This window comes from Zosterops lateralis (assembly GCF_965231275.1).
Source record: "Zosterops lateralis genome assembly, chromosome: 2".
Lineage (NCBI taxonomy): Eukaryota > Metazoa > Chordata > Aves > Passeriformes > Zosteropidae > Zosterops > Zosterops lateralis.
In genome coordinates, this window is record NC_139763.1 from 1,599,587 (window position 1) to 1,618,579 (window position 18,993).

An 18,993-nucleotide genomic window follows, 5' to 3' on the forward strand; every position below is an offset into this window, starting at 1 on the left:
GCAGAGGAGTGAATAGTTTTCCAAAACAAACTGCTTCTTCTTTCTCTGCTCACTTCCAGAACCAGTCTTAAAGGTACAGAACACATAGAACAGACGATTGGGGATACAAGAGCATCATAGTCACCCCAGGACACCTGGGAGGGTGGGGAGGGGCTGGGATGGAATTCCCAGATTTGCTGTGGCTGCCCCTGGATCCCTGGCAGTGCCCAAGGCCAGGTTGGACATTGGGGACAGTGGGAGGTGTCCCTGCCATGGCAGGGCTGGCACTCAATGAGCTTTAGGGTCATTTTCAACTCAAACCATTCCATCATTCCATCATTCCACGATTCCACGTTCCCAGCACCCACTATCAGAGACATTTTCCAAGGTCTTGGAGTAACAGGACAAGGAATAACGGCTTCAAACTGAGAGAGGGAAGGTTTAGACTCGATATTAGGAAGGAATTCTTCCCTGGCACAGGTTTCCCAGATTTGCTGTGGCTGCCCCTGGATCCCTGGCAGTGCCCAAGGCCAGGTTGGACATTGGGGACAGAGGGAGGTGTCCCTGCCCATGGCAGGAGGTTGGAATGAGATGATCTTTAGGATCCATCCCAACCCAAACCATTCCATGATTCTGAGGAGCACCTCCTTGGGTCTCTGAACACATTAAAGCCCTCAGAGATGGGGATTCTCAGCTGAGCTAAAACTGCACCTTCAAGTCTCAGAGGGATGCCTGTCACTGGGTAATTGTCCTAACAATGACAAAATACTCCAAATCAACTCTTTTAACACAGACATCCGATTAAAAAGAATATTTTCTTGTCTCTAGAATCATTAATTGGCAAGGATGGCCCAGCTGCAAAACTTCACTTGGGCAGTGGAGGATATTTTCAAGGACACCTTCCTGAACTACATGAACAGCTGGAGGAGGAACATGACAGAAGCAGCGAACAAACTTCAGGCTGAGGTGGCTGCTGAGAACTTTGACTACGTGATCCTTTATCTGATGGTGATGATCGGGATGTTCTCCTTCATCATCGTGGCCATCCTGGTGAGCACGGTGAAATCCAAGAGGAGGGAGCACTCCAACGACCCCTATCACCAGTACATCGTGGAGGACTGGGGAGAGAAATACAAAAACCAAGTCCTGAACCCGGAGGATCTCAAGTGTGTGATCCATGAGAACCTGGGGGCAAGGGATAAAACGAGCCCGGAATCACCTTGAATTTCAGCAGTGAGGGATTCGTGGAGTAACACGGAGGGAACTCAATGGAATTCCCAAGAGCTGTGGGAGTGTTGATTAAATTGACACACGGGTCAATGGATAATGGAGTCCTGAGGAAATTGATGTGATGGTTCCCGTGGGGATCTTGGGAAAGTCCAAGAAAAAAAAATAAAAATCTATGATTGTGCTTCCCTGTGATGTTCTGTCCTTTAGGAAAATAAAGCCAAGACGAGGATAACTTGATTATTTCAGCATTTTTTAAAATTGATGTTCCCACCTCAAAATAACTGTGAATTAGTAGTCAAAAGTGCCAATTTAGATCCAAACTGTGTGCCTTAAAAAATAACTTGAAAATGTCCAATAAAATCTCCACAGATTGACTGAACACTCAATCAGGGAATGAATCACAGGAGGGACCTGCAAATATTCACTCCCAACTCCCTTTTAGTGATCTGATTCTTGTTTTCACTCGTGTTAAGTGATAAATGCCAAAGGGCTTCTATTCTTTGGGAGCCCATGGGGATCTTGGGAAAGTCCAAGAAAAAAAGAAATCTATGATTGTGCTTCCCCGTGATATTCTGTTCTTTAGGAAAATAAAGCCAAGATAAGGATAACTTGATTATTTCAGCATTTTTTTTAAATCCACAAGCACATCTGGATGTTCCCACCTCAAAATAACTGTGAATTAGTGGTCAAAAGTGCCAACTTAGATCTAAACTGTGTGCCTTAAAGAAATAACTTGAAAATGTCCAATAAAATCTCCACAGATTGACTGAACACTCAATTAGGGAATGAATCACAGGAGGGACCTGCAAATATTCACTCCCAACTCCCTTTTAGTGATCTGATTCTTGTTTTTGCTTGTGTTAAGTGATAAATGGCAAAGGGCTTCTTTTCTTTGGGAGCCCATGGGGATCTTGGGAATATCCAAGAAAAAAAAAATCTATGATTGTGCTTTCCTGTGATGTTCTGTCCTTTAGGAAAATAAAGCCAAGACGAGGATAACTTGATTATTTGAGCATTTTTTAAAATTGATGTTCCCACCTCAAAATAACTGTGAATTAGTAGTCAAAAGTGCCAACTTAGATCTAAACTGTGTGACTTAAAGAATAACTTGAAAATGTCCAATAAAATCTCCACAGATTGACTGAACACTCAATCAGGGAATGAATCACAGGAGGGACCTGCAAATATTCACTCCTAACTCCCTTTTAGTGATCTGATTCTTGTTTTTGCTTGTGTTAAGTGATAAATGGCAAAGGGCTTCTTTTCTTTGGGAGCCCATGGGGGTCTTGGGAAAGTCCAAGAAAAAAAAAATCTATGATTGTGCTTCCCCGTGATATTCTGTTCTTTAGGAAAATAAAGCCAAGATAAGGATAACTTGATTATTTGAGCATTTTTTTAAATCCACAAGCACATCCGGATGTTCCCACCTCAAAATAACTGTGAATCAGTGGTCAAAAGTGCCAATTTAGATACAAACTGTGTGACTTAAAGAATAACTTGAAAATGTCCAATAAAATCTCCACGGATTGACTGAACACTCAATCAGGGAATGAATCACAGGAGGGACCTGCAAATATTCACTCCTAACTCCCTTTTAGTGATCTGATTCTTGTTTTTGCTTGTGTTAAGTGATAAATGGCAAAGGGCTTCTTTTCTTTGGGAGCCCATGGGGATCTTGGGAAGTCCAAGAAAAAAAGAAATCTCTGATTGTGCTTTCCTGTGATATTCTGTCCTTTAGGAAAATAAAGCCAAGACGAGGATAACTTGATTATTTGAGCATTTTTTAAAATTGATGTTCCCACCTCAAAATAACTGTGAATTAGTAGTCAAAAGTGCCAACTTAGATCTAAACTGTGTGACTTAAAGAAATAACTTGAAAATGTCCAATAAAATCTCCACAGATTGACTGAACACTCAATTAGGGAATGAATCACAGGAGGGACCTGCAAATATTCATTCCCAACTCCCTTTTAGTGATCTGATTCTTGTTTTTGCTTGTGTTAAGTGATAAATGGCAAAGGGCTTCTATTCTTTGGGAGCCTTTGGCATGTCTTGGACACAGATCTTGAGATCTGAGGTGATACCAGCACACTGCAGATGTGCTGGAGGTGCAAAAAAAACCACAAAAGGCAGGCTGAAGGAAAAGGATTTTCTTCTGCTCTGTTTTTATGAATCCCTACCTGCAGATCTGCCTCTGGATCATCCAAACACCAGAAAAAGACGGAGCTGCTGGAGAGTCCAGAGAAAGGGGCTCCAGGAGAGCTGGAGAGGGACTTCTCCCAGTATTGGATTGGTAAGACAAGGGGAAATGGCCTTAAGGTGAAGATTTGTCAGATGTTAATGAGAAATTCTTTAATATGAGGGTGGTGAGTCCCTGGCACAGGTTGTGGTTGTGGACTCCTCATTCCTGGAAATGGTCAAGGCCAGTCGGATTTAGGGTTTGGAGAAACCGGGACACCTTTAACTGTCCCCAATGTCCAACCTGGCCTTGGGCACCGCCAGGGATCCAGGGGCAGCCACAGCAAATCTGGGAAACCTGTGCCAGGGAAGAATTCCTTCCTAATATCGAGTCTAAACTTTCCCTCTCTCAGTTTGAAGCCGTTATTCCTTGTCCTGTCACTGCAAGCCCTTGGGAAATGTCTCTGGTAGTGGGTGCTGAGAATGTGGAATCGTGGAATTATGGAATGATGGAATCACAAAATCATGGAATTATGGAACAGTTTGGGTTGGGAGGGACCTTAAACCCCACCCAGTGCCACCCCAGCCATGGCAGGGACACCTCCCACTGTCCCCAATGTCCAACCTGGCCTTGGGCACTGCCAGGGATCCAGGGGCAGCCACAGCAAATCTGGGAATTCCATCCCAGCCCCTCCCCACCCTCACAGGGAAGGATTTTTTCCCACCATCCCACCTAAACTTGTCATTTCTCAGTGTGAAGCCATTCCCTGTGTCCTGTCCCTTTGGCCCTTGGGAATTGTCTCTCTCCAGGTTTCCTGGGGCTCCTTCAGGCCCTGCAAGGCCACCCTGAGCTCAGCCCAAAGCTTCTCCTGTCCAGGCTGAACAATCCCAGCTGTGCCAGCCTTTCCTCCCAGCAGAGCTGCTCCATCCCTCTGCTCATCCTGGAGCCTCCTCTGGGCTCTCTCCTCCAGCTCCAGCTCCTCCCTGGGCTGGGAATTCCAGATTTGGGGCAGCTCTGCAGGTGGGGCCTCACCTGGGGGGGAACAATCCCAATCCCTTTCCTGACCCCAATCCTTTTCCTCATCCCAGTCCGTTTCCTGATTCATTTCCTGATCCCCACACTGGGCACGGGGGGCTCTAGGATCTCGCCGCGGTGTTTTGGGGAGCTGTTTTAGCTCAGAATTGTTTATTTCGGGAAGAAAAGCGGATCTCTGCAGCCCCAGGGCGGAGCGGGCCCGGAGCTCAGTGAGGGAGCGCCGCCCCCGCCCGCCATGGCCGCCCGCAGGTAGGACCGGCTGAGGCTTTTCCTTCCTTCATTTCTTTATTTTCTTTCCCCTCACGGCCCTGCGGAGCTTCGGGGAATCTCAGCCCGCTTTGCTGCGGGCCCTGAGCGTTCTGCTCCTCCCGCAGGCTTGGCTGTTCTTCCGTACGGGGCCTGCTGCTTTCCCTGCCCGGCCTTCCCTGTCCGGCCTGCCCCGCTGCCTTCCTTCCCTTCCCTGCTGCCTTCCTTTCCCTGCCCTGCTCTTCCCTTCCCTTCCCTTCCCTGCTGCCTTCCTTCCCTTCCCTTCCCGTTCCTGCCCCTGCCCGTTCTCCACCCCCGCTCTTTGCCCTCCAGGCCTCGTCCTTTCTCTCCAGTCTCCCCCTTTCCGTCTCCTCCACCCCCATCCCCGTCCTTCTCTCCGCTCCTTTCCGTGTTTTTCACTCCGCTTTCCTCGATCTCTCCAGCCCCTCTCTTGGTTCTCTCCCCACCCGCCCTTGCTCTCTGGTCCTTTCACGGTTGTTTTTCAGCCTTTTCCTTGCTCTCCAGCCCCTTTACCTGATATCCACCTCTCCCTCCTGGCTCACCGGCCCCCCTTTCCTTGTTCTCCATCGCTTTCTTTCCTCTCCAGCCCCCTCCCCATTCTTGTTCTCCACTCCCCTCCTTTCCCTTCAGCTCCCCCTGCTTATTCTGGAGATATCCCCCCTTTACTCTCCAGCCCCTATTTCTTGTTCTCCAATACCCCTCCTTTCTCTCCAGCCCCCATTTCTTGTTCTCCAATACCCCTCTTTTCTCTTCAGCCCCATTTCTTGTTCTCCAATATCCCTCTTTTCTCTTCAGCCCCATTTCTTGTTCTCCAATACCCCTCTTTTCTCTTCAGCCCCCATTTCTTGTTCTCCAATATCCCTCCTTTCTTTCCAGCCCCTGTTCCTTCCTCTCCATCCCCTCTCCTTGCTCTCCACCCTCTCTGCTTTTCTTGCTCTCCATCCTCCCTCCGTGTTCCCCAGTCCTTTCCTTGTTCCACAGTCCTTTCCTTGTTCTCCAGGGCGGAGCTGGGCTGGGCTGGAGCAGCCACAGCTGCTCTGCCCACCCTCCCAGGGCACAATTCCTGCCCAAAATCCCATCCAGCCCTGCCCTGTGGCAGTTTGAAACCACTGCCCCTTGTCCTGGCACTCTGCCTGTGTAAAAAGTCCCTCTCAGTCATTTTTATAAGTCATTTAAGCACTGGAAGGGGCTCTGAGGTCTCCCTGGAATTGTGTTTTCTCCAGGCTGGACAATTCCCAATTCTCCCAGCCTGTTTCCAGAGCTGAGGGACTCCAGCCTTGGGATCCCTGGTGGTGCCATGGTGGAATGAACAGTCTGATGTACCCCTGCCATTTCTGAGTTTGATTTGATTTTAATCCAACCAATGTGAATGAAATATCCCATCTACTCTGTTCCTGTTTTCCAGAGTTTGGAGTATGTGAGGAGCTGCCAGAGGAATCACTCGTGTTTTAATTTCTCCATCATCAGGTATAAAGATCTTGATGGGGTTTTTTAAAATTATTTTGAGGTTGCTTGAGTTGGAACCTTGGGTTGATCCAGAATCAGAATCAGGTCTGGGTTGGAAAGGACCTTAAAAATCACCTAATTCCAAGCCCTGCCATGTGCAGAAACACCTTCCAGGCTGCCCAGAGCCCCATCCAGCCTGGCCTTGGTCAGTGACACCCCTTTTCTAGCTCAGAATGTCTCATCTAACTGCACTCACATAACTCAGTACTTCAGTGCTTCCTGAGCCCTGGATATGTCCAGCAATCCCCAAAGGAATTGAGGGATTGGAGTGGGATTGGGATATCCCCAGCCTCATTTTGTGGGAATGATGGAGTTCTTGGCAGGCAGGGCTGAGCGATGTGCAGCCAGGACACTTCAGGAGGGTTTTTGGATGCTGTGGATGTTGTGTGGAGCCTCAGGAGGGTTTTTGGATGCTGTGGATGTTGTGTGGAGCCTCAGGAGGGTTTTTGGATGCTGTGTGGAGCCTCAGGAGGGTTTTTGGATGCTGTGGATGTTGTGTGGGGCCTCAGGAGGGTTTTTGGATGCTGTGTGGAGCCTCAGGAGGGTTTTTGGATGCTGTGGATGTTGTGTGGGGGCTCAAGAGGCTGTTTGGATGCTGTGGATGTTGTGGGGCTAATCCCAAGATCTGGGAATGTGGTGCAGCCCTCCCTGAGGGACACCACCCTGGGGAATGAGGGACCTGCACGGGATTCCAGAGGATTTGGGGTTCTGGACAAACCCTCTCCTCTTTCCCATCTGCAGGAGTCTAATCTGCTTCAATTGTCTCAATTTTACTGGCAAAAAATAAATCCACATTCCCAACCACTCCCCTGCTCCCCACAAAAAAAAAAAAAAAAAAAAAAAAAAAAAAAAAAAAAAAAAAATCATAAAATCCCAGATTGCTTTAAGTTGGGAGGGACCTCAAATCCCATCCAGTGCCACCTCTGCTATGGGCAGGAACACCTTCTCCTGCTCCAAGCCCCAATGTCCAACCTGGGCTGGGACATTTCCAGGGACAGCCATAGTGGGATGACTCTGCTCATGCCCTTGCAGGGGCGGCCACTTCCCATTTATTAAGGAATAAAACTGCAGAGAACACCTGGTGGTGCCTGGCAGCTGCAATCTCGAGGAATCCCTGTGAGCCTGGTGCCATTTTTTTTTTATCCCAGCTTTTGGAACATCACTCAGGGAGCAGCAGGCAGAGGCTGGAGCTGCTGCCCCTCCTCAGGAGCTCCTGGCAGGTGAGAGAAGGGAGCAGTGCCCTTGTGTGGGGCCCAGGCCCTGCCTTTTCCTGGGGAAGGAACAATGCCTGCCTGTGGATGTGTTCCCACCTCCCATCTGGGCCTTATCTCCTGGGGAAAGGCAAACACACAATTCCAGCTGTTTATTTAAGATATCCCAACCTTGAAAAAGCAGCCTTGGAGCTTTTCGCTCTTGCACTGATGACCTCAGTGATCATAAAATGACGGGTTTTTTTAAAGTGTGAAGGGAATCCCAGAATCCTGGAATGGTTTGGATTGGAAGGGATTTCAAAGCTCATCCAGTTCCACAGGCAGGGACACCTTCCATTAATCCCAGGCTGCTCCAAGCCCCAATATCCAACCTGGCCTTGGGCACTGCCAGGGATCCAGGGGCAGCCACAGCAAATCTGGGCAAAATCCTCCCCTTTTCCCACTTTTCTCCCCTCTTCCCGCTTTGTTCTCCCTGCCCTGTGCTGCAGCTTCACCTGCTTTTTTCAGTCCTAAATTTTCAGCTGGATTTGATAAGGACTGGGATCAGATGGAGCCTGGAAAAGCCAAGAGATGAGATGGGGAGAAGTCCTTGGCCCCTGGAGGCTGATGGGGTGTGGAAATGCAGCCTGGAGGGAGCAGTGACATTCCCACTCAGTTCCAGCTCTGGGACACATTTTGGGATTACATGAAAGGTGGAGAGAGACTTTTTCCAAGGTTGGGAGTCACAGGACACAGGGAATGGCTTTAAGAGGAAAAAGGGCAGGGCTGGGTGGGATCTTGGGCAGGAATTGTTCCCTGGGAAGGTGGGGAGAGGCTGGGATGGAATAGAATTCCCAGATTTGCTGTGGCTGCCCCTGGATCCCTGGCAGTGCCCAAGGCCAGGTTGGACATTGGGGACAGTGAGAATGATCTCCAAAGTCCTTCCCAGCCCAGCCCATTCCATGATTCCATGAAATGAAAATACATTTTTTTTTTTTGGAGGTGTAACAACATTGCCTCACTTCACAACCACCCTGATGTTTCCTCAGCAGGATAAGGAGCTGCACAATCAGGATCAGCACAGGAATTGATTAATTAGCACAGTGACTGATTAACAGGAATTTGGTGGTGGCTGCCACTGCAGGGCTTTGGTACAGTTGGATTTTAGTCACAGGGATCTCTGGAGGAACAGGAATTTTTCCAGAGGGCTCTCAACAGGGTGAGAGGGGAAAATAAGAGGAGAGGATGCTCTCGCTGGAGAAATTAGAACATCCACCCAGTAACTGAGCAGGACAGGAGCTGCAAGAACATTTAATTTCTGCAGGAAGCTCAGCAGCAGCTCCCTGGTGTGGTGCTGATTTATTCAGCCCAGCTTTTCTCGGTGCTGGACTGTTCCCTCCTGCTTTTCCACTCTTGTTCCACGGACAGGAAAGGCCTCCTGGGGTTAATTTGGATTCCAGCAGCTGAAGAGGTGGAGCACAGAGCCCAGGGCAGTGCTGCAGCCTGGAGCAGGTTTTTCGTCCCAGGAATTCAGCTCTGGAATGGTTGGTGACCACTCAGGGCTCCAGGGAGTGCTTGGTTCGCCAACCTCCAAATTTATAAACTCTTAGTACAGAGAATTCAATTAATCACTCACAGAGAACTGATAAATTAGAGGATTAATGAGACATTCAGGCTCTAAACAGAGCAGGTGGGCTTAGAAACCCTCCAGGAAGCTCCTGTGGGGCTCTGGGGCTCTCAGGGGGAGCACACACAGCTCCAGCTCCCAAAAACAGCCCTGCTTTCCATGGGGCAGCTGCCAGGACGTGGAATTCCAGCCCCAGCACCTGCCCTGGGGCTGTCAGAGCCCTGTCCTGCTCCTGCTCCTGTCACTCAGCCCCAGAAAGGGCCTGGGGCTCGCTGGGGATTGCTGGGATCAGCCCCTCAGAGGGGCAGGGAGGGCTGATTAGCAGCTTGTCTAATTCTCTTTTAATTTCTATTTCTCTGAGAGTTCATTCTGCTTTATTTTCTACTTCCATTCTGCTTTATTTTCCACTTCTCCAAGAGTTCATCCTGCTTTACTTCTCCAAGAGTTCATTCTGCTTTATTTTCCACCTCTCCAAGCGTTCATTCTGCTTTATTTCCCATTTCTCGAAGAGTTCATCCTGCTTTATTTCCCATTTTGCCAAGAGTTCATTCTGCTTTATTTTGCATTTCTCCAAAAGTTCATTCTGCTTTATTTTTAATTTCTCCAAGAGTTCATTCTGCTGTATTTCCCATTTCTCCACGAGTTCATCCTTCTTTATTTTTAATTTCTCCAAGAGTTCATCCTGCTTTGTTTCCCATTTCTCAAGAGTTCATTCTGCTTTATTTTCCATTTTTTCCAAGAGTTCCTTCTGCTTTATATCCTGTTTCTCCAAGAGTTCATTCTGCTTTATTTTCTACTTCTCCAAGAGTTCATCCTGCTTTGTTCTCCATTTTTCCAAGAGTTCATTCTGCTTTACTTTCAACTTCTCCAGAAGTTCTTCCTGCTTTGTTTCCCATTTTTCCAACAGTTAATTCTGCTTTACTTTCCACTTCTCCAGAAGTTCACTCTGCTTTATTTCCCATTTCTGCAGATGCTCCTGCCCTGCCCTGTGCCTCCAGGAGTGTGACCCCCCCAAGTCGAGATGGTGGCCTTTAACTGGAAGGTGAGGCTGGAGCACATTCCCAAGGCAGGGATTGCTGCTCTCTCCATGTGGGATGTGTTGGGTGGGTTTTCATGATTCCTTTCCCAGGGGAGGGTTGTTTAACCCCCAAACTTTCAGGATTTATTTGGGATTTGATGTTATCCTGCCTTGTTAGATGTGTCTGCCCCAGGGTTTGCTGTTGGGGCCTCACATGTTAAACCTGAACTCTGCTCATCCCTTCTCCTCCTGCCTTTCCTCTCTCCAGCTTTTTCTCTGGCTGCTGCACTTCCCTCAGCTCCTTTTATTACTGGAGTGGAATTTCTCCACTGAATTTTGGGGGTTTTGGGGATTTGGGGAAAGCTCTGCAGGGTCTGGTGTCAGTGTTGGAACAGAGATCTCCTGCTGGTGGAGCAATTCCAGAGGAGGCTCCAGGATGAGCAGAGGGATGGAGCAGCTCTGCTGGGAGGAAAGGCTGGCACAGCTGGGATTGTTCAGCCTGGACAGGAGAAGCTTTGGGCTGAGCTCAGGGTGGCCTTGCAGGGCCTGAAGGAGCCCCAGGAAACCTGGAGAGAGACAATTCCCAAGGGCCAAAGGGACAGGACACAGGGAATGGCTTCACACTGAGAAATGACAAGTTTAGGTGGGATGGTGGGAAAAAATCCTTCCCTGGGAGGGTGGGGAGGGGCTGGGATGGAATTCCCAGATTTGCTGTGGCTGCCCCTGGATCCCTGGCAGTGCCCAAGGCCAGGCTGGACATTGGGGACAGTGGGAGGTGTCCCTGCCATGGCAGGGGTGGCACTGGATGAGCTTTAGGGTCATTTTCAACTCAAACCATTCCATTATTCCATCATTCCACGATTCCATCATTCCATCCATGTTCTCAGCACCCACTATCAGAGACATTTTCCAAGGGCTTGCAGTGACAGGACAAGGAATAACGGCTTCAAACTGAGAGAGGGAAGGTTTAGACTCGATATTAGGAAGGAATTCTTCCCTGGCACAGGTTTCCCAGATTTGCTGTGGCTGCCCCTGGATCCCTGGCAGTGCCCAAGGCCAGGTTGGACATTGGGCTTGGAGCAGCCTGGGATTAATGGAAAATGTCCCTGCCTGTGGAACTGGATGAGCTTTAAAATCCCTTCCCATCCAAACCATTCCATGAGTCTGTAATTAACAAATTGATCAGATTAAATCCAATTTTTCCCCCTGCCCTGGTGTTGCAGAGCTGTTGGATTTCAGAGCTGTTGCCTCTGGGATTGACAGAGCCTGGTGTTGTGTTTTCCAAACTCCCTGCTGGTGCAGGGACACAAGGCTTGGCTTAAATTCAGGACTTTGATGGTGTCCTGACAGTCTGGGCAGATCCTGAGGGAACAAGGCTTTAATTCCAACTTCTCAGAGTTACCACAAAACCATGGAATATCCTGATGGGAAGGAACCCACAGGGATCTCCCAATCCAAACCCAGAACCCCCAACAATCCCACCCCAATCCTGGAATTCCTGCTCAGTGCCCACAAATTTCCATTTGCTTTTCCTCTCCAAATTCATATTTTTATAGCATTGAAACACTGTGTGCAATTCCAGGCAGTCAAAACTGCTACAACCACCTTTGGAAATTGTGGATTTTTTTACTTTTCTCCCAGTTTCAAGGCATTTATTTGCACCTTCCATGTCTGAGCAGGTTCATTACAAAATTGCTGCAAATTAAGATTTCCTGGAGTGTTTTTTGAGGGTCCCATCTGAGAGCAGGGATCCATTTCCCTGAAATACTCACTTCTCCCTTTTTTTTAACTCCAGAGGGTACAAACATTGCTGGAAAATGAGCAAAAAGAGTTCAGGACTTGAGGGAAAGGGATTTTCTTTGGCTTTCTTGCTCTGCCTGGTTTAATTTTCCCACAGAAATAAAAACCACGGAGAGACAGGAGAGTTCCTATTGAAATAAAAGCTGCAGAACATCCCTATAAATTCATTTTTAACTCTTCCAGAAGTACCTAAAATGGATTTTTTTGGCATTCCAGGCTCTGGAGAATTTCCCACTGCTGATGTACATTTTGGCAGCCAAAACCTTGATCCTTTGCTTGGCCTTTGCTGGAGTCAAAATGTACCAGAGCAAGAAAATTGAGGAGAAACTGAAGAGGGAACGAGAGGAGAAATTAAAAGCAGCAGAAGAGAAAAAGGATGAGTGAGGTGAGTGAGGAAACCCTCAGGGATGGAATTTTGAGCCCAGATTTTGGGATTTGGGAATGGTGTCGTTGATCCCAGTGGGATTGATTGGGAATGTGCAGTTAAAACTGGAATATTTGGGATGTTTTCAGGGGATTTGTTCACTCGTTCTTTGTGGGATTTGCATGAGCCTCCTGTTTGAGGTTATTTAATATTTTAAATGTTAAAATTTAAATATTAATTTAAATTTTTGTTTAAATTAATATATAAATGATATTTTTATAATTTATACATTAATATATATATAATTTATGTATAAATTATATATTTTATATAATATATGTAATAATATAGAATATTTATATATTATTAATATTATAATATTAATAATTATATAATAGTATAATATTATATATTATATAATTATAAATATTATTGACTAATTATATTATATATTATAATATATTTTTATTATAATATATGGGAATATATAATATTATTTTATTATAAGATAATAATATTAATATAATATATAGTATATATAATTTATATATAATCTATATATAATTTTTATATTTATCATATTATATAATTTATATATTGGGAATATATTATATTTAATTATTATATATAATTTATATATTATATATACTATATTTATTATATAATAATATATTATAATACATAATATATCATTATATATTATATAATAAAATATGTAATATATAATATATATATTATATAATTATATAATATATAATGATAAATATATAATGATAAATATATAATATGTTTTATTATAGAGCTATAATAAAAATAAGATAATAGATAATGATATATAATAAATAACAATAATGTTTATTTAATTATTTTAATATTAATTTTTAATTAATTAAATATTTTAGCCCAATATTCCCTCTCTGCTTTTATCTCGCTGGATTTTTATGTCTGATGCACAAAGAGGGGGATAAATTGGGAATATTTATCAGGATGCTGCAAGGAGAACTCTGGGCCTCAAAGTGACAAAATAAAGAGGGAAAATAATCAACCTTTTCTTATTGACAGCTTGAGCTGGAAAGGGCAAATCCCACACCTGGAATTCCCAAAGGGACAAATTATACCATGAAACATCCACCATGTGAAAAAAAAAAAATGCACATTTTTCTCCTTGCATCCATTAAAAAAAAAAATCCCTAAATTTGTGATTTTCACTCTGAAATTCCTGAGTTCCTCCCCTCTGTTCCCAAAGTTGAAGCAATTCCTGCTTTCTTGGAGCAAATCCATCAGCAGAACGAGTCCTGCCTGTTGCTTGGATTCTATTCCTTGTAATTTTTGGAGCAGTTTTGCTTCACTTCTCCCTTTTCTGCAGCAAAATGAGAATTCTATTCCTGCCTGCCCTTTGGAAAGCTCACTGGGAGTTGGATGTCATGTTGCCCTTATTGAAATAAAATCTTATTTCCCTCATTTCTGAGGGAAATAAGATTTTATTTCAATAAAGAGCAACATGACATCCAAAGACACTTCTGAGTTCTTCAAATCTTTCCTAGATTTTTTTTATTTCCAGCCTGTCACTGTTTTTTATTCCCTTTCTTCCCAAAGATTGGGAATTGAGCCTAGAAATGAGGCCCTGGGAATAACCATGGGAACAAATTTTTTTTCTATTTACACAGAAAAAAAAAACAAAAAAAACCAAACCAAACAACAAAACCAAAAGGTTGTTTTCAGTCTCCCGTTTCCAGCAGATTCAGGATTTGGATTTGGGGCAGATTTTGGCCTGGAAAAAGAAAAATTGGACAGGGTTTGGAGCAATCTGGGATGGGTGGGATGAGTTTGAAGATCCCTCTAACCCAAACCAGTCTGGGATTCTGGAATTCTGTGCAGGGTTATCCCAGGGAATTCTGTGTGTGTCAAACCCCACAACTGCAGGGATTTCACACAAAACACCCTCAGTGCCCAGCAAGGGTGACATCACCCTTGGAAATTCCCTTCCCAGTCCTCAAAATTCTGGGATTAAGAGGAAGGAATTCCCCCCTGGAGCTGGAAACAGCTCCAAAAGGATTTTCTGTGCTCTCCCTCTTGTTCCTGCTGTTCTCACTGCTCTCTCCCCACCCCTGCAGGTTCCTGACACTTGGATTTCCTTTCCCAGGAGGATGAGAAAAATGGTGGAAAAAAAAGGAAACCTGTAAAATGTGTAACCTCAGAGTGACACTTAAATTATCTCCTTTTTTTTTTTTTTTTTTTTTTTTTTCTGTGTACAGCAAAGCATCTGAGCCTCTATTTATGCAATAAAAAAGCCTTTGTTTAGAAAATAAAAAAATCAAAAATAAACCTGGCTGCTGCTTCCTCAAAGGATTGGAGCTGCAAGGAGGTGGCTGGGATGGAAAACACTCTGGAGGGACAAAAAATCGAGGAGAAAAACACTCTGGATCCATCCTGGGAGGCTCCAAAGTTCATGGAGAGGGAGGAGGAAGAGGAGAGGGCTCAGTGCAGCTTCTGGAGCTGCTGCCTACAAGGATCAGCAGGAGCTTTTCCAGGCACTTTTTGCATCCAGGACTTCCTTGGATCCATGGAAGTCACAGCATCACCTGAAGGAAATTTCCTGGGAGTTTTATCCCGAAAACTCTCCTTGGTTCTGTTTTCTGCTCAGCCTGGGGGCAGCTGTTCCTGCCAGGGCAGGGGCACCAAATCCTTGGGGGTGGAATCCTGGAATGGTTTGGGTTGGAAGAAACTTAAAATCACCTTTTTCCACCTTTCCATGGACGCCTCCCACTGTCCCCAATGTCCAGCCTGGCCTTGGGCACTGCCAGGGATCCAGGGGCAGCCACAGCTTTTTGGGAATTTCATTCCAAGGCTTCTCCACCCTGCCAGGGAATAATTCCTGCCCAAAATCCCGTCAAATCCTTCTCTGAAGCCATTCCCTGTGTCCTGTCCCTCCATCCCTTGTCCCCAGTCCCTCTCCAGCTCTCCTGGAGCCACTTGAGGTGCTCTGAGCTCTCCCTGGAGCTTCTCCTCCTCCAGGCTGTTCATTCCCAGCTCTCCCAGCCTGGCTCCAGAGCAGACTGAGGTTAATCCACAGAGAAAACACAGAAATACAGCAATAAAGGCTCAGGTGTGGCAGTGCCTTGGGTCCCTTTGCCTTCACATTCCCATTTCCATTCCAAAGCACTTCCTAGACCCTTCTGGGAGTGAAGGAGGAGCAGAAATTTGCCAGTGGAGTGTGGAGGGCAGGGGATGCTCAGGGAGCTCTGGCCCTGCTGGAATCACTCCCTGGAAGTGCAAGGATGTTAAAATCTCACTTCTCCCGCTGTCTCCTTGGAGACTGGAGAACAAAAGCAGCCCAAAAACCTCACTCCCAGCCCAGAGAAATATCCTGCTGTGCAAATATCCTGCTGGATCCCAGAGAAATCTGCTCCAGCAGCCTCAGGAATTCCCAAATCCCAGGGAATCCAGCAGTTCCCTCTGTTGCCAACAATCACCTAAAGCAGGAATTTAATTCAGTTCTAGGACAGCCTGGTGCTCACCTTCCCTTAGGGAAACACAAGGAAACCTGCCCAGGTTTTGGGAAATCCCAAACCTCCCCAGGGAATTGTCAGCTCTGGTGACACCAGTGCCTTGGCTCTGGGCAGTCAATGGTTATTTTTGGATATTAGCCCCAGTCTGGTGTTTTGAGCCTCTCCAGAGTAGATTTTTCTATTAAAAAAATAACTATGATGAGGATTTTTTTTTTCTTTTAGTTTTTCAGATAGTGCTCTGTGAGCAGAACCAAAGGGACACAATTTCCCTTTACAGTTCCATTTCCCACCAAAGCAACTGGGTGCAATTCAGCACCCAAAACAATCAAATCTGGCTTAAAACCATCCCTGCCAGAGATGTGCAAAAAAGGAATTAATATGCTTATTTTTTACCCCTGAATATGGGGGAAGGAGCTGTGAGAAATCCTGCAAATTATCACATTCCTGCCTCTGTAGCCAAATCAGAAAAATCTTTGCAGGTAAAAGATTTCAAATCTGGTCCAGGCTGATTTTTAAAATCCCAGAGTGGTTTGGGGTGGGAAGGGATTTTAAGGATCAGCCCAGCCATGGGCAGGGACACCTCCCTCTGTCCCCAGTGTCCAGCCTGGCCTTGGGCACTGCCAGGGATCCAGGGGCAGCCACAGCTTTTTTGGGAATTTCACCCTCCCAGCCAGGATTTTTTTTTCTCAATATCCCATCCAGCCCTGCCTTCCTCCTGCTTGAGGCCATTCCTGAATTTCAGTGTGTTATCAGAGCTCAGATACCCCTAGAGTTTGGAATGGTTGATATCCCATAATTTCCATAATTTCCAGGATAAGAACAGGTCTTGTCTAGTCCTGTCCCTTCCCAAAGTGACCCAATCCCTGTTCCCTGATATTCCAGGGGAGTCTGAGCTGTGCTGTCACATCTTCCAGGTGGTTTCACCTTTGGGACTCCCCTGTGCCACAATTCCAACAGGGAAAATCTGACACTGGGGGGAGACAACAGCTCAGCTTTGCTGCGGTTTCTCCTCCAGAAACCAGCTGGGAAACCTGGAATTCTGAAAGAATCCCTGAGGTTGGAAAAGGCCTCCCAGCCCAGGCAGTCCCACCTTGTCCCCAGCCCAGAGCTCTGAGTGCCACCTCCATCCCTTCCTTGGGCACAGAAAGGTTAAAAACACATTTAAAAGAGGAAAAGAAAATTCAATTCAGTTTAATTTCTTGGGGAAGAGGAGACAGCAAGGATAGAGAGCCTTGGGGTGCTTGGTGTATCCCCAGAATCATCGAGATGGGAAGAGCCCCTCAGGGTCACTCAGTGCCACCCCAGGGCCACCAGCAGCAGCCCAAAGCCTGTCCCCAAGGGCCACCTCCAGCCTGTCACTCCAAAGCTCAGCTGAACTTCATCTCAGCCCTTTGGCTTTGGAGGAAGCTGAGCTTTGGATGGGAGGGACCATCCTGGAGACTCCTGACAGCCCTCAAGGGGCTGGGGCTGGGAGCAGATGAATTGGGAGTTGTGGCCCCCTGAAGATTTGGTGGATGTGCAGGTGCCTTTGGCTTTGATTCCATGGAATGGCCAAGGTGGGAAGAGCCCCTGAGGATCAGGCAGTGCCACCCCAGCAGCACCAGCATCAGCCCAAAGCCTGTCCCCAAGGGCCACCTCCAGCCTCCTCCTGAACACTCCCCCAGACAGTGACTCCAAACCTCCCTGGGCAGCTCATCCCAAGGCCTGACCACTCTGCCAGGGAAATTTCCTTGCCCAATCTCCAGCCTGAGCCTCCCCTGGTGCCATTTGAGGCCATTTCCTCTCCTCCTTTCCCTGCCCCCTCCTGGCAGGGACTTGTGCAGAGCCACAAGAGCCCCTGAGGATCAGGCAGTGCCACCAGCATCAGCCCAAAGCCTGTCCCCAAAGGTCACCTCAACAGCTTCAACACCAAAAGATCTACACAGGAACCTCCTGGAAATATTCCCAGCCCCAAAAAGTGAGCCAAGGTCACTGTGGTGCCTCCAGGACACGGGGTCTGTCCTCTCCCCTGTCCCATAAAATTCCTTTTTTCCAAAGCAGAGTCCAGGCTGGGCCTCCCTTGCACAGCTCTGCATTTCTCACATTGTCCTTGTCACCAGCGCCGGGTGCTGAAGGCACAAAATAAAAGGATTAAAATTAAAAACTGGCTTCTGAATTTCCAGTGTTTGCACCTTTAGGGTTCCTTTTATTCACAGGAAGGTTGTGTGGGTTCAAACAGAAGCTGCAATCCTTGTGGAGTGAGCAGGGAAGGAGCTGTTGGGATTTTAAGGGAAACAAAGAAAACTCTTCCAGTTTCTGAGGTGACTCAAGTGGCTGCTGGAATAGGGAGCTCAGGGCTCTGGGCTTTCTGAGGTCTTTAAAATAAAAAAAAATAAACCTTCAACAAGACAGTTTTGTCATTAGACTTCAGCTGAGATGAGCTCAGCTTAATTTTAGTCTCATTGAAAGTTTTAAGTCTGAGACTTGTGCCAGAATGAGCCCAAGGGCATCACATCCAAACAGTGATCCCAACATTCCCTTCCCTGCTCTTCCTCTTGGGAATCACCAATTCCCCCTCCTTTTTCCTGCCCTGCAAATGTTCTGTGTGGGGGAGAATCCTTCATCATTCCCTGGAATCCCAACTCCAGCCTTGGCAGGATTGCTTCCAGCTTGTCGCATCCTCTAATTAACAGCAGTTAATTAGTTAATATTTGTTATTAACTGTTGCTAATCTCCTTAAAGTAGCAAAGTCATGATTTATGCCAAAATGTTGAACTACCCTGACCTGAGGCCTGGTCAGGGCCTTAGAGCCATGACGCAAATAAAATTCTTTTAAAGTTGTAGCGCAGTTAAAAAAAGTTCTTAAAGTGTTTAAAAAAAGTATTAAAGTTTAAAAGTCACTGAGTGAAGCAGTTAATAAGCACGTGTTAAGCCACCTTAATTGTAACTAAAATAATGTGTGTTTGCATTCTTTCTCTCACTGTATGCCAATAACTAAGCTATCTAAACTGTAAACTATATAAAAATGTATAAAAGATGCCATTTCTCTCAAAATAAAGGAGTTGCGTAGTTGTTAATCACATTGATCGAACCTACGTTTTCTCTGGCCAGTCTCTTTTTTATTTATCTAGGTAGCCCTCACTAAAATTAACCTCAGCCTCAAAGGCTGGTGAGGAGCCGAGAGACCTCACAGGAGGGAGTTGGAATATCCTGAGTGGGAATGAACCCACAGGGACCATCCAGTCCCACCCCAACAATCCCCCCTGGGCATCCCTGGCAGGGCTGTCCAAAGGCTCCTGGAGCTCTGGGG

At 46.3% G+C, this 18,993-nt stretch overlaps 1 protein-coding gene and 1 long non-coding RNA gene across 2 annotated transcripts; both read left to right on the forward strand.

The window, feature by feature from the left end:
- Positions 1-825: 825 nt before the first annotated feature.
- KCNE2 (potassium voltage-gated channel subfamily E regulatory subunit 2) lies at positions 826-1,357 on the forward strand (the record flags this gene model as incomplete). The annotated part of the gene is made up of 1 exon (XM_083884378.1): positions 826-1,357. One exon carries the CDS (start codon positions 826-828, stop codon positions 1,201-1,203), a length of 378 nt encoding a protein of 125 aa, XP_083740504.1. The 3' UTR covers positions 1,204-1,357.
- Positions 1,358-4,456: 3,099 nt separating this feature from the next.
- On the forward strand, positions 4,457-10,044 carry LOC310923239. Its single transcript, XR_014592568.1, has 3 exons — positions 4,457-4,672; positions 6,096-6,157; positions 9,984-10,044. It is a non-coding gene; the product is annotated as an uncharacterized lncRNA (long non-coding RNA).
- The last annotated feature ends 8,949 nt before the right edge of the window (positions 10,045-18,993 follow it).